The sequence below is a fragment of the Microtus oregoni genome, unplaced genomic scaffold (assembly GCF_018167655.1).
Source record: "Microtus oregoni isolate MIOR12 unplaced genomic scaffold, Mior012 000036F_ref0000092, whole genome shotgun sequence".
NCBI lineage: Eukaryota > Metazoa > Chordata > Mammalia > Rodentia > Cricetidae > Microtus > Microtus oregoni.
The window spans coordinates 20,720,270-20,736,175 of record NW_024543095.1 but is presented as its reverse complement, the minus strand read 5'-3'; the positions used below and the strand labels follow the sequence as shown (position 1 = coordinate 20,736,175).

General features: G+C 44.6%; 1 protein-coding gene across 1 annotated transcript in view; it reads left to right on the top strand.

The window, feature by feature from the left end:
• Positions 1–3,749: 3,749 nt before the first annotated feature.
• The window catches only part of Slc45a2 (solute carrier family 45 member 2), a 32,377-nt gene continuing 20,220 nt past the window's right edge, over positions 3,750–15,906 (top strand). Inside the window, exons 1-3 of the mRNA XM_041631325.1 lie at positions 3,750–4,134; positions 5,978–6,154; positions 14,041–14,363. Of these exons, the coding sequence (XP_041487259.1) occupies positions 3,750–4,134; positions 5,978–6,154; positions 14,041–14,363 (885 nt within the window). The remainder of the gene's footprint in view (positions 4,135–5,977; positions 6,155–14,040; positions 14,364–15,906) is intronic.

Below are 15,906 nucleotides of genomic sequence, written 5' to 3'. Positions count from 1 at the left end.
CCTGGATGTGAACAGTGTTTTTAAGTTGTAAAAGCATTCTAGGAAGCCCTTTAAATGTCATTAAATAGAATTTTCTGGCGCATTGAAATATTGGGATACTATTGTTAAAAAAACGCATACCCCTTAATAGGCTTTTCATTCCCTCCTTGTCTTTGAACTCAGATGTTAGCAAATGGTCTTAAGTTTTCTTCATAAAACCCTGCTTCAGATCAGTGTGCTGGATGCTGGGCTGTGTGGGGGTAGCCGGGTGGCCTTCTCCATCACCTGGCAATTAACTGCCCTGTATCCAATGAAAGTCTGCTAAGCTCCTCCCACCAGTGTCTGCCTCTGAACTGATCATGTCTCTGTCTGCCCCAGAAGTCCTTCTGCTTATCCTCTCGAAAATCACAATAAGCAGCTTTAATTAAGCAGGCAAGTCAGGAGGTATTCCACAGACAACATGGAGACCAATCAGTGCAAAGAAGACATCCTAACGCTGACCTGCCCCTCAGTGAGAGCCATGACTAAGATAAACTTCAGGAGCAAAGTGGGCACCTCATCTTTGGACATCTCTATTACAACTTCAAAAGATGCTCATGGCTTTGTCAGCCTTGGTCTTGGGTCAGAGCGTCGTGGTTTTCCTTGCTCAGTGCTAGAGTTCACATTTCTATAGCGGCTTAACACCCCCTCCATCACTTAATGGCGTCCCAACTCCTTTAAAATGCTCTTTTTCTTAAAAAAAAATGTATTTATCCTTTGAAATTTTCATTTGCATAAACAGTGTATCTTGAGCATATCTACCCCTCATTCGCCCCTCCAACCCCCACCTCAACAGAACTCCCTCCCAACAGGTGACTGCTGTTTGTCTATTTGTCTCCACTTCTGATACCACCACTTCCCTCTTATTTCTGTCATATCACCGTATTGGTAATTGATGCAAGACTAGCCTTTTAGGCATGCAAAATTTTGCAATAGTGCATTTTTCTCCTATGGGGTAAAATAGAATCTTAATAGCAGGAATAACAGTAATCAACAACAAAAGCTGCCTAGATCACCAATCCCATCCTCAGCTCCTGCTCTCCAGCCATCTGGACCAACTCAAATGTCTGCATGTTGTGGTATCTCTTGCTTCCGTGCGCTGCATCATTTTCTGGGACAAACAATACACCTTTTGTTCCTGCCGCTTGGTCAGCAAAGCCATGTTAACTCAAATGCAGCCTTCTTTGTCCAACTTCCTCCCTTCTCAACCCTAGGATGGTTTTGCACAGTGAATGTGAGCTATAATGTCAGAAAGGTCATGTGCTCAAATTTTACTCTCCCATGTGATGTCTGATTCAATACTTTGGAAGTACTTGACATATTGTAAAAGCTCAGAAGTTGTTCATTCTTTCTGTTAGGGCCCTTGCTCTGTTCCCAATGTACTCTGTTTATGTGTCCAAGCATAGAAATTACTTTTTATTATGGCTTACAAGTTGTTCACTAAGCCATGATCGCCTGGGGTAATGACTGTAGTATTTTTATCTAATTCAAAGACACCATTTATGGAATCTGCCAACACAGAATCTGAGCCCTGCTCCCAGAAAGTTGATACGGTGGGCCAAGGGTGATACCTACACATTTGCATTTCTATAAAGCATCCAAGCAGTTGTATGTAATGTACAACTCAAAGGCTTCACCTTGCTTAATTTCTGATGCTTTTGCTTACTATTGTGACCACAATACTTGAGACAGGTAATACCGGAGAAGGTTTACTTTTGCTAAGTTTCAGACCATCAAGGCAAGGCAAGGATTATGGTATGCAGGGGCAGATGGAGCGACAATAGGAGGGGCCAAGGCATGAAGTAACCCCCCCCCCCCCCAAGGAGGCCTTCCTACACCAGCAACCAAACATCTCCAATGAGGCTCCATTCCCACAGCTCCACTGCCTACCAAGAGGCTATCGATATTATCAGTCCACCAGGGGGTTAAACCATTCAGGTGAAAGTCCTCATGATCTAATCCCGTATGCAAATGTCCTCACCAGCACACCCAGAAATATGCTTCACTAGTCTCCTGGGGACTTCTAAACTCAGTCCTGTTGGCAATCAAGATTAGCAATTGCTGGGGTGGAGAGATGGCTCAGAGGAACCGGCACCCACATGGCAGCCCTCAACAGGGTTGAAGTCAAGAGGCTCCACCACTCTCTTTTGGCTTCCATCATTACCAGGCATGCATGTAGTGCACAGGCAGACATGAAGGAAAAATACCCACATACATAAAAAGATGGACTGACCATTACAAGTGGCATTGTTCTAAGAGATATAAACCAAGCAAGTCTTTTTAAAACCATTGTTATTGTTATCATATGTTCTCAGAAAAAAAAATCTGTTCAGTGGAGTGGTTAGGGAAAAGATAAATGCAAATTGGTTAAGATCTGTGGCTAATCAGAGGAGCTGGCTTTGACGCTGATTTCTGAGTTTAGGGGATTACACAAAGTGAAAGGGACGTTGTTTTTGGTAGGTTGTGAATTTAAAGAATAAATGTATATAAGTAATGTTAGTAGCCTGTTAGTGATGTGTGCTTCCCTTTTTCTGGAGATCAGGGACTTCTAAGATACTTTTCCTACCAAGGATCTTTATTAGGGTCCAGTAAGGAAAATGTGACCTACTTGAAGTCAGTCTTTAAAACAGTAAATTTAATTAGAGGATTACATTGGCGATAAAGAACAGAGATAGTGAGGCCATCCCAATATGAGCAGAATCAAGGAGCCAGGGTCACATGGAACAATGGCTTTGGGGAGTTAAGGAAATCCAGCAGTCCAGTGTGGCTGTTAGAAGGTAGACTCACGGTGGGTGTACAGTCAGTGCCAAAAATACCTTGGTATGAAGAAAACTGGATTATACATGTTTTCCCTTCCTCCCTAGCTTTTCACCAAAGCTTGCTGTTGGGCAAATATACCCAGAAGCCAAAGAACAAAGGAACCTGGGAAATGTAGTCCCAAGATCTAAGCAAAGTAGGCAGTGAAGGGGACAAAACGGACTTATTATACTCTGTTCATCCAAATTCATTGTATTTATTAGCAAATATTTTGGGAGACCTAAGAAGTGCCAGGCTACATGCTGGGGATACCATAAATCAACCTGATCTCTGTCCTGGAGATCAAGGCTAATCAAAGGATATATTAAGGAAATAACAAAGGATATAACAAACTGTCTGAATTATCTCATTTGAAAATGTACTGAGGGCAGTGAGAAAACCGTTCAGGGACTTAGGTGACAATGAGTTGGGTGAAGGGTGACACCCCCACCCACCATTTTAAGTCTAGTTAATTTATCTTTTAAGCTGTGTGTAGAAAATGTGAATTCAGGGAAAAAGAATATCCAGCTCGATAGAAAGAAGTTTATAGAAATTATTACATTTATTTACATTTTGTTAGTTTCTGTTTAGGAGCCTTTATGATTTGAAAATGGAATCAATGTGTACAATTGTGTGTGTGTGTGTGTGTGTGTGTGAGAGAGAGAGAGAGAGAGAGAGAGAGAGAGAGAGAGAGAGAGACTTTAGACAAACACCAGCATTCTAAGGAGCCAGAGGGCTCGCAACAGCTAATCTTTGTCACGCTTCCAAGTGCCAGCACCCCCTTTGCTTCTCATCATAACTTGTGATCTTGGAGGAATGAAAGAATTCCGGCCCCTCCTCCAGCCTGCCCATCTCTGCTCAGACAGGCTCCATGTCAGAGCCGGTTTGGAGTCCAAACCTGAGGAGCACGCAGGAAAGTTATTACCTCTGCGGTCATGAGTGGCAGCCATGGACAGACTGACACCCACACCTATCAATCCCTCTCGGAGGACTGCCCGTTTGGATCTGTGGAGCAACCCAAGAGATCCACAGGGAGGCTCATCATGCACAGCATGGCCATGTTTGGCCGAGAGTTTTGCTACGCTGTGGAGGCCGCTTACGTGACTCCGGTTCTGCTCAGCGTGGGCCTGCCTAAGAGTTTGTACAGCATGGTGTGGCTCCTCAGCCCCATCTTGGGATTCCTTCTGCAGCCTGTGGTGGGATCCATCAGTGATCACTGTAGGGCCAGGTGGGGCCGCCGGAGACCCTACATTCTGACACTGGCCATCATGATGCTCTTGGGGATGGCCCTGTACCTCAATGGAGATGCTGTTGTATCAGGTAAGTGGTGGGCACGGGCCGAATAGTTAAGTATTAAGTTAAAATACTTTTTAGTGCCTGCCAGAAACTGGTTACAATCAGTGGTCTCTCCTAGCATAGGGTAAACTTCCTTCTACAGTAGAATGATTTCCAAACCTGTGGCTGAGGAGCCTTTACTTCTAGAAACATTACAACAATGTTTTTTATTATTATAAGGTTTTCAAATGGATTGAAAGTTTATCCATTTGTCCAAACTAAATATTCTTGCTTTTTTTTTCAGTTGAAGGACTTTGTAGCATATCGTGTCTCATAGAATACTTTGTCAAATTGTCCAGCTCTGAGCATTTGTAACAAAGCACCTTCTGCTGTATACAAATATGAGTTGATTCTGGGTCTATGACATTTTAATTGGAACAGAGCACAGACCTGCCAGCTCTTAAGACATCTTTGTATTGTGAATTCTGAAAAGAAAAAAAATTGGTGTAAAGCATTGTTTCTAGTTAGAAACCAGCTACCAATTCCTAAGTACTCGTTGGTAGCACATTGAAAATGAAATCATGAGGAAGCACATAGTTTTAGACCATGTATGCCAGTAGAATAAGTGATTATGATACAAGATAAGTAGGCAATATTTGTATATATTTATAACAGTGGTTCCCAACCTTCCTAATGCTGTGATCCTTAAATACATTTCCTCATGTTGGGGTGAACCGCAACCATACAATTATTTCTTGCTATTTCAGTAACTGTAATTTTGCTATGGTTATGAATTGTAAATATCTGATATGCAGGATATCTGATATGTGACCCCCCCCCCAAAGGAGTCGCGACCCACAGGTTGTGAACCACTGATTTAGAAGGATGTATAGATAAGGAAACGTAGGTTATAACTAGGAAATTTGAGGTAAGAAACAGAGGGTCGATTCATTTTCACTTACCTTTCTACTGGAATGTTTCAAATACATTTCCATACTGCACACTGTCTTTAGCTTAACAAACCATAAGCAAAGGACACAACAGTGTATGGCTCTCGGCAGATCTGAAGGATGAGTAGAGCTTGTGGAACGGACTCTACTCAAGTGCTAAAAGCATACAGTGGCTTTCTAAATATGGAAGGATCAGGGAGTTGGTTGAGAATAGACATGTTTATATTCCATGATCTCATTTGCCTGGGTTGCCCAAAATTGCGTATCAAGGGGCTGTAGAGTTACGGCTGTCATACTCGTCCCCTTACACCTGCCCAATCAGCAGAGCCTTGGGAAATGGTGCCAGCAATCTGTGCTTCGACAAAGTGGTTCCGATGGCAGTCAGGCTCTCCGGGGTCTGAGAAGTCCTGTGTTTGGCCCCTCTGTAGAACTGCATGTCTACACGTGCAAAAAGGGAAGCCCCATATCGAAGCTGTTACTGGACCTAGGATTTAAGAGATTTTCTTTGGGTTATTTCATATCGTTATTATTTTTTGATGTAAAGAGGTGTCATTAAAATCCCAGAGTATTCAGACAAAGTATATAACCCAGAGCTTTTTAGAATAGTCATGAGATTGAGCAACCATCACCCCTATGCCCATACGGGATAGTTTCATGTCCCTCCCCAAAGAAAGCCACTCCCCACTGGCAGTCACTCCCTTTTTTTCTCCCAGGCACCAGGTACCAGGCAATCACCAATTTACTTCCTGTCCATAGATCTGTCTTTCCTGGGCATCCAGTTGCATACTTTTTTAAACATGAAAAAAAAAGTCATTTTTAGATGTAAAAATAAAACTACGCAACCGAAAAGGGATGGCTTGACAGCAGTTTAAGTGAAATAAAAATATATGGGTTGTTATAGACACACTGTAGAAGACCAATGTTTGTTTCTGTTTTAGCTTTGGTCGCTAACCCAAGGAGGAAGCTGGTTTGGGCCGTGAGCATCACCATGACAGGTGTGGTTCTCTTCGATTTTTCGGCTGACTTCATTGACGGGCCTATCAAAGCCTACTTGTTCGACGTCTGCTCCCACAAGGACAAGGAGAAGGGTCTCCACTACCACGCCCTCTTCACAGGTAGGGACTATTCCGGAAAGTTTCTCCTTCGGCTTCACAGATGGGGAGAAACTTCAATGGAAGGCAGCCAGAGTCTCTGCACTTGGCGTCTTTTGAATGAATGGATCAGTTGACAGGAAGCACCTATCACGCGCTCTGCCCTGTCTCCATTGGTTTCCCTGAACAAAGTAAGCTCATGCCTGGGGCTTCAGAGTTCTTGAAAAGGATGTTCACGCAAGAGGTTTCTTCAGAATGCTGTGGAAACAACGTGCAGTGGACGTGAAAAGGAGCCCTGTGCACTGACCCCTCTCTTTAAAACAGAGAGCCTCAGGCGTCCATCATGCTGCAGCAGCCTTGCCTAGGGATGTGTTGAAACTGTAGGTTTCTGGGTTCTTTCTCCAGTTATGCTGATTCAGTGAATTCCAGGTGTGGCTCAGGAATTTGCCTTTGATTTGAATAAGAACCCCAGAGAGTGTGGCGGGTGTCTTAAGAAATACATTGAAATCTCAAACTAGAATTGAGAAAGCAAGTGAGCCCTCACCATCTTCAAGAATTCTTAATTATATAAAGAAATCAACCTGCTCACTTTAAATGTCTGTGTTGGTTGGGCAGGGAGGGCTCTCGCCATTCCTAGGGGGCTGTTGCCGGCCTCCTTCCATTGCCACTATGCCATTTCCCAAGCAGTTCTTGGTAGCACACCAGGCATCCTTGATCTAGTCCCTGTTAGCCTGTCAAGTGAAGGCAGGACCCTGAGCCCGGGGGATTTTTATATCCAGCAGGGAGACTCTATCAGGCTGCTTTATTAAATATACTGTCTTCATAGTCAAGCTGAATGCACGTTAATTTTTAAAGCACCCTGTCTCCTTCCCTGGCCATGTAGGGTCCTACCTCCAGAGCCAAGACTAGTTCCTGCATGTGGAATCCTTGAAGTCTAGTTTTGTTGTTTTGGCAAATATTTGAGTAGTGAATCTATGAAGGGGTGAGGCGGCCCCAGTCCAGTCAGCTGTTCCTGCCACACTGGGTGAAGGTGCAAGGCCAGAGGTGCAGTCCTGTGTGTCAGTGGCGCCTGACCTCCATGCCTCTGGAGGTCTAAATGCTGCAGAACACAGCTGGAGTTTGGGAAAACTCCTGCCTCATCTTTCCTTCTATTGCGCAGCATCCTCACTCTCTCACCTGGATGTCTGATCCCATCAAATTTTTCCTTTGTTGTTAAGAGCCACAGGCACTCTTAGCTAAGTCATCCCCCCCTACCCCGCCACCGAGCCCACATGCTATTTTCATTCTGCACCTCTAGCTTTATGTCTTATGGGCCCCTCCATATTCTCTGTGCCCTGAATAATTCTCAGCATGTTTCCAGCACAGACATCAAGTCTGTTTCATTTACACTTCCCCGGGCTCTTTGGCCATCAGCAGTCAAATTGCCAATGCTCAAAAAAAATTCTTCGTTTTTTATTTTAATAATGCCTTTATGTATTCTTTGAGAATTTCAAACAATATATTTTGGTCATATTTATTTCCTTCCCCCAACTCCTCCCAGGCCCTCTCTCTTTTCTTCTCTGGGTTCAAGGTCTTGGCTCTCAGAAAATCTTTTTAGAAATCAAAAATGGTCTGGAATTCCCACCTCTTCCTCTCTTCTAAATTGCAATTAGACTTAATATCTGATTGATTTTTTTATCCAGAAAATAATCAAAACACAGAGTTTATCGAGTGGATACACAGGGGATCTGGTGGCTGTCTCCAGTGTGGAGAGACGGGCTGAAGTTCAGCATTCATCCTTCAGTGCAGCACCCCGGGGGTTCTCTGGTCAGCCTGACTGCTGTGCCCCAGGACTGCTGCCTGAGTGGCTTGAACAGCAGGAAGGCTATCCTCAGTTTTATAGAGGCTGCCATCTAAGGTCATGTCTGCGGAGGTGGGTTCTGCCAAAGCCTCTTCCTGGCTTGCAGACATCCGTCTTCTTGAGTCCTCAGGTGACCTCGCTGCTGTTCAGGTTCCTCCCACCTCACTCTCACTACCCCCAGGGGTGTTTCTTATACAGGAAAATCAGTCTGCTAGACTAGGGTGACTCCAAGTCTCATTTAACTGTGAGCACCTCTTAAAGACCCCATGCAAACACAGTCACACTAGGGTTTAGGATGTCAGGGCATGAATGTGAGAACAGGTGCACTCTAGGCCATACAGTGGCCGTTGACCCTGAGCTCAGCTCCCCTTCTAAGAACAGATGGCATATTGACTGAGCGTACCCGTTTTTCTTGCTCCCTCCCCCAATCCCTTTCATTGTCCTTTTCAGCATACTGGAGATATTCTCTTTTTTTGAATAACCATAAGAGCACAAAAGTTCTTTATAAAGAGATTTGTTTTTAATGTCCTACATTTTTATTCTCGTGGTCTAAAGACCACGACTACTAGGTCTCATTCCAGCAGGTCTCAGGTCCTTCCACAGGATGCTGGATGCTTCTTTTAAAGTCTCCTAAAGTACCCGCAGCCCCTGGTTCTGGTGGGGGAGCAGTGGGTGACAAGGGAAAGTTGGGTCCACCTGTGAGGAAACAATCCAGTGCTTCTAAGTTTAAAAGACCAGGCTGTCCTCAACGGGAGATTTTCATATAATCCTCATGGCCTTTGGTATTGTTTTATCTCCTATTTTTAGGACATTTCTAGTCACCCCAGTAATACCACGCATTTTGCCAAAGAAGGAACTATTCACAGAAGAAGTGTGTGTTAATGAGCAAGAAGGTGAGGAAGATGTAGCAGAGCTATCAGCCTTCTGTGCAGATGAGTGAGCCACTTCCAGTCCTGCTGGAGTCACTGTGCTTTACTGATGCCTCCCACCCTCTCGTGGCAGGTGTTCAAGGAACGCATCATTTAGGGAAGGACTTGATCTTAACAATGTTCACACAACAGTCGCTTAAATGCCTGTATTGGTGTACTTTTTTAAAAAAAAAATAACAAGAAGCCCGGGAGTGAATACATGGTGGCTTTTGGTCAGTTGTCCACATCAGCACCAACTGAACTTTCATTGGTTACTCTTGGATACGGGATGATTGCTATAGTGCCATCATGTTTGTCTCTAGACAGGAGGAATGGAGAGCAGAGGCAGAGAGGAAGCTGGGGAAAGAACCTGTATCATCTGTTTAAACGAGGAAAGCAAGAGCTTTCTACTCCCCCAGACATTTATTGTTTCTCACTGAGCACAATTAGATCATTTACTAGGCACTTGAAGTTAAAAAGTGAAGGTTTGCTTAGCTTTTAATTTTTAGGGACAGTGGCACTTACTTCCCTGGAGCAAACTGGGATCCATCACCACAGAAGAAAGGGCATATTTTACCAAAGAGAAGAAATTCAATAGTTAAAAAATATAGACCTAACTGTACTTATGAAACATCTGATTTCTAGGTCTTTCTTTGTTTGGTCTCATGGTAAGCACCAAGCTGTAGATGTCAGTCAGTGTCTCCAGGGCCTGTGGGAGGTCACTGTGTGTGGCTAGCTTCTAGCAAGTCCATTCCTCGAGAGAAGAGCAGGATCAAGCTCCTCCGACAGCTGGGCGATTCGTAAAATGCAGCATTCCTTGTTCTGCGTGTGTAAGCCGGCACACACAGTGTGTGTGCACGCATATGTGCGTACGTGCGTGTATGCGTGAGTATGTGAATGTGGGGGGATATGTTAGAGGAGTTTATCTACTGTCCCCTAGAAAGCTATTTTATTTGGCCTTTTGTCTCTTCCACTAGAAAGTAGCCATCATCTCTCCGGCCCCGGCTCAGCAGGAGCTGTGATGGGTTTGGTGGACAAACTTTCAGCCTCTCCGCATGCACACCAGTCACTGTGGAGATCAGCCCAGTGAGCCACTAAACCCATGCTTAGTGGGAGAAAGTGGCTTTGTGTTGAGAGTTCCTAACCCAGTGTATCTGTGCTAAATTGAATTGCAGACTGTGCTGTTCTGGGCAGTGAGATCTATCTGTGGGTGGCAAACTCGCAGCTAGCAGGCTGGGAAACCCTGCCTCCCCTTTGCAACAGTGCTGGCTCAGGAGGTCTGAACTTTGTGTCCCCTGTCCCCAAGCCTGTGAGCCTATGATGTTAGTTGCAAACAAACTGGCAAAAGGACCCATGCACAGAATAAAGAGACGTGCCCAGGATTGAAGGCCAGAGCTGTTGCTCACTTGGCTTCTCTATGCTCCCGTCTGAAAAAGTCGTATTTGTAAAGGAATGAATGTGAAGGAGAAACTGACCCTGTGTATTCCTGCAGAAGAAAAGGAAAGAACTCAGTGGGCTTGGCTTCTCCTAACTTCAAAAAAGTACTTCAAAGTGGGCACAAAATACTAACATGTAAAAATAAGATGCTCTGCTTAGAAAATAAAAGACCAAGAGGAGAGCTAAAAATAAATTTCAGATAGAGCCCCGTTTAAACAAACTTTTGATTTGGTTTGGAAGAACTGTCTTTCTTTCTTTCTTTTTGAAGAACTGTCTTTCATGTTTGGGCTATCTTCACTTTTTCTCACTCGTGAATAATTGTGGGATGAGTGGTTTTGTTTCATCAACTGGATTGCTTTTGAAGTTCGTGCCTGTGGGGGACTGTCACATCTTCCTCCGGCACCCTGGCAGAGACACAGCCAGCGTGGAAACTATAGACATCCCCCCACCTCGCTTTAATTAGCTTAGTTTCAAACTCAGCACGTGCCATCTCTATTTACAGGGTTCGGTGTGATAATGTCGTCAATGCCTGTGTACAGTGCACAGCAGTCAGGGCCATCACCATTCTTGCCCCTTTCAGCGTTGTTGCTTCCGTGAACTGACTACTCTTCTATGTTCTACCTCTGTGCTGTGCCTCTGTGTTCTGTCCCTGTGCTGTGCCTCTGTGTTCTGTCCCTGTGCTGTGCCTCTGTGCTGTGCCCCTGTGCTGTGCCTCTGTGCTGTGCCTCTGTGCTGTGCCTCTGTGCTGTGCCTCTGTGCTGTGCCCCTGTGCTGTGCCTCTGTGCTGTGCCTCTGTGCTGTGCCTCTATGCTGTGCCTCTGTGCTGTGCCCCTGTGCTGTGCCTCTGTGCTGTGCCTCTGTGCTGTGCCTCTATGCTGTGCCTCTGTGCTGTGCCCCTGTGCTCTGCCTCTGTGCTGTGCCCCTGTGCTGTGCCTCTGTGCTGTGCCTCTGTGCTGTGCCCCTGTGCTCTGCCTCTGTGCTGTGCCCCTGTGCTGTGCCTCTGTGCTGTGCCTCTGTGCTGTGCCTCTGTGTTCTGCCCCTGTGCTGTGCCCCTGTGTTCTGCCTCTGTGCTGTGCCTCTGTGTTCTGCCTCTGTGCTGTGCCTCTGTGTTCTGTCCCTGTTCTGTGCCTCTGTGCTGTGCCTATGTGCTGTGCCTCTGTGTTCTGCCTCTGTGCTGTGCCTCTATGCTCTTCTTCTATGTGCTCAAGCTCTTTCTGCTTCCACCCACTATGTATACTTTCCTGCTTGCCTTTGTCACTTAACACGATGTCCCTGGGAGAGCTTTGCCACTTAGCACAATGCCCCTTGATACCAACAGCCCTCTTTGCCTCCTTGTTCTCCTTCCAGATCCTATGCTCACATGTGATTTCTTAGTATTCATTCATTCATTTGTGGTTTCTTTGTTTGCTTCCTCATCCCCCACCGGCAGGAACTGTCTTTTCATTGCTTTATGACCAGTGCTTTCAACAGTGCATAGAATATGGAAGGGCCTCAGAAACTGTTGGTGTGATGAATATTCTATTTTAACATCCTCAGTTTTCACAATGGTTGTGTTTGTTGTTGGGAGTTAAAGTGACTAACCCAAGCCACCTGACTGGGTGTTGGGGAGGGGTAAAAGCCAACACCTAACTGAAGATGTGGTGTCTGTTTTCATTTGGATTACGGTACAAGTTGAGACCTGGGAATATGGACACACAGTTTATCTGGGAATTAATTCCATAGGGAAGGAGGGACTTGTTATTGAATATGCCGACCAGGCATTATGGAGTTGGCTTCTACCTTCCATCTCTCCATGCGCCCTGACAAGCCTTGTAAAGTGTATCTCAGAACTCTTTATTTCGGAGGATGAAGGATGGAAGAATCACTCCACTAACCCAAGGTTGTTCCAAGATGTGTGTGGTTCCCTGAGGTGAAGGGAGGTCCAGATGCACCTGCTTGGCTTTGTAAAACTCACCACAGCCGCTGCTGGAGCAAGAGGGAATTAGGCTGAGATTTGCAGCGTGGTTCAAAAGGGTTTCCCCCTCAGAGCATTCTAACATCTGTACTCCGTTCTTCTTAGTCGCCACTAGATGGCGCTAGTGCATTTTTCAAAGGACTTCACCCCGTTGATACCTAAACACGAGTTATAAATATCAGTTCTGTAGACTTGAAAAATTAATTGTAGGTAGTGACAAATGGCTCAAGAACCAGATCAATTAACGAGATGAAAATATACTCATTTCTAATCCTTAGTCACGAAAAGAAACAGAAGTCAGATTTTATGAGTCCAATCAGAAAATGGGAAGTTTCTGAACTAGGCTGGTGAGCCATTTTCTGTGCTGAAACTGAGAAATTCATTTCTAGAAAAATGGTGAGGTAATTACAGTCGATGTTTTTTACATGAACCATTATTGTATTAGGCACGTTAGCAAAAATTAGAAACTTCCAGTGTGAAAAAAATTCTGATCTCAGAGAATGCGCAATTTTGGGCAAATGCAGTTGGCACGCTATCAGAATTTATTTGGTTGAATAAGAACATTGTGATTTTGACAATGGTTTGCTGAAAATTTTCTAGCCTGCGGTATAGATATCATCCAGCAAAGGGTGACATTGGATGAAAACTTATGTCTAAAATGGTTGTGAATCTGCAAAGGCCAACAGTTCAGTTGCTTCTACAATAAGGGCCTTGCCACAGGACAGGGGAACGTGGCTTCAATCAGATTGGAATGGTTTCCATTTCTTTCCTCAGAGGTTGCATCCACGCGTTAGTGGTATAGAAAGCAAAGGTGTGGGAGGGGAAGCACTTAGGTTGAGCGACATCTGCCCCAGCCGCATTTATGAGGGTGCTCACTGCCCCACCACATCCTAGTGGTCAGGTTGAACAGGCACCACTGAATCATCTGCCACTCCCCGTACAAGGCTCCCTCAGAACACGGACACAGATGCTCAGCTTCCCCCAGGCCATCTGCTCTTCTTCAGTGATGGTAGGATAAGCTCTGAGCTGCTAACTCTCCACACCTGGCATTCCTTGTATCCTAACAGAAAGATAAAATACAATCGAGATGCTTATTATCGTTGCAGTCCACACACACACGCGCGCGCATTTGTCCACACCAGAATTTTATGTGTGATACCAAAGCCAGTATCTGCATGGAGGACCTCTACAGAGTTGGAGATACTTGAGTCTGGAAGTTCACACATTGCCATTTGAGTAATAGATAGAATGTAGTAAGAATAGTGTCTTTAAATAAGGTGAAATTCTGCATTCTTGTTTTGAGTCTCATGTTTTATAAATAGACATCTTTGAATGGTATATCTGGTGCCTTGTATGTCACACTTGTGTGCCCCCTATGGGAGAGTTTGTTATCTAAAGGGACCCAGAGTAGCTAAGCATGGTACTTCAGGTCTATGGTATCTGTAGTGGTTAATTTACCAAGCACCTGCTGTATATCTGGTGCTGTGCCGAGCACCCCTCATTTTCAAATCATGACCTTCAGTTATTGGTGCAAAACTGATGAGCAAGACCATGGTCACAGCAAGTAAACACCAGAGCTGGGGCTTAAACCCAAACTACTCCACCACAGATGTCTTAGCTTCTTGCTACATTGTCTCTTCATAATTACCAGGCTGTCTCTGGTCTCCTCAAGAAGTTTTTCCCCAGAAGAGGAGGGCCTGTGCATGGTGGGAAACCAGCGTGATTAGCTGACTATAGCAACTCATCTCTCGCTCTTTCCTTTGCTTTCCAGGTTTTGGTGGCGCCCTTGGCTACCTTTTGGGTGCCATAGACTGGATGCATCTGGAACTGGGAAGGCTGCTGGGCACCGAGTTCCAGGTCATGTTCTTCTTCTCTGGCCTGGTGCTCACTTTGTGCTTTCTCGTCCACCTGTGCAGTATCCCTGAAGCCCCGCTCAGAGACACTGCCGAAGACCCTCCAACTTACCAGGTCCCTCAGAGCCCATCGTTGTCAGCAGATGCAATTCATGAATATGGTTCTATTGAGAAACTTAACCCCGATGATGCAGACACAGAGCTGGTAAAGGGAGGGACAAACAAAAAAGCCTCTGAACAGGTACAGATGTGTAATCTTTTTCTTTTTCTTCAATGGGGGATATAGTCTTCATTGTCTTCTTTGTGAGAACTTGTTTGCTGGTCTGATGTGAAGACTTTTGTGAATGCTATTTGAATCAAAACCTCAATCAGCCATTAGCTTTCAGAATGAGAATTTTGTGCCTCTGTGGTTCTCTTGCCTCTTACTCCTTTCAAAACATCAGATCAGGGAAGGTGATGGCACTGTCAAAGCTTAGACCATATGAGAGCTCTCCAGCCATCCTCTGGCCTCAGAAAACAGTCTCTTCTATAAGAACTATCATCTATAACTTTGTTTCTCTGAGTGAGAATGTCATTGAGTTGATGACTGGATTGGACACACAAAATTTGCATAGCATGATTTGGCTGGGCAACAGGTTCATTAGCTTCAACTTTAAAATAAAAACAAACAATAACAACACCAACCACCCAAACAACAACAAACCCCAACAACCACAACAACAACAGCAAAACACTCAATTGCACGCCAGAGAAATGGATCAAGTTTGAGAGGAAATGGTCAGATCGGAGAAGAAATTAGAATCATGTTGACCAATATAAAAGCCACTAACCCTACATAACTACTTAAATTGCAATTAAGCTCAGAGCCACATGGGACCAGTACCGCTGACCCAAGCATGCCAAGTGTAGAGCTTCTTTATTATTATAAAGTGTCAGATCGAACAACATTGGTGCATGAACCGCATTCTTCCATCAGCTGCCTTTAAATAACCATTCCTTGGGGCTCTAGTATAAAGGATCTTCTTATTAGCACAGACATCTAAGCCTTATACATGACTGACCTTCATTATTCTTCGGCAGACAGGGTGGCTTTAGAATAGCCTCGAGGTTTAGAGCATGGCCAAATTCTGGCACTGCCAACTTTGAAGATGTATAACCTTGGGCATTTCCATTTCTATGAAATGGGAAAGTAATTCTATCTACCAGCAAGGGCATTGTGCAGTTCACATGGAATGATCTGTGTAAGTCACTCAGGATGGTTCCCCCTAGAGAGCTAGGTGGTAACTTTAGGCATTGTTCTAATGAATCTGTGAGACTGCTGGGTGCTCTGAGACAATCAGGGGATGCTATCTAAGCAAACGATATATAACCAGCCCAGTGAGTCACCGCTCTCTGTGAGGTTGGCTTCTCCTATTGACTTAGCCGATTTGCCAGAATTATTGTATTTTGCAACTAATATAGAGATATAAAGGTGTTTCTTAGACTTGACATTAAGTATCTAAGCCTATTGTTTATCATTATTATTCATTTAACAAACTGCTTTGGAAACTGAGCATGTGCACAGCACTGTACTAGGTATTTGGAGACTATTACATTGACTGTTGCCCAGACCCTGTGCTGAGGAATCTATAAGCCAGCCTCTATGCCTGGGAAATTATAAATGAGCATGAGACATTTATGCCTTCACAATAAGGCACAAAGCAGAAAACGCTATAAAAGCAATGTATCCTCTAAGATTTTCTAAACAGCAGGTGTTTGGGTAGAATTACATATTCAAGAGATTC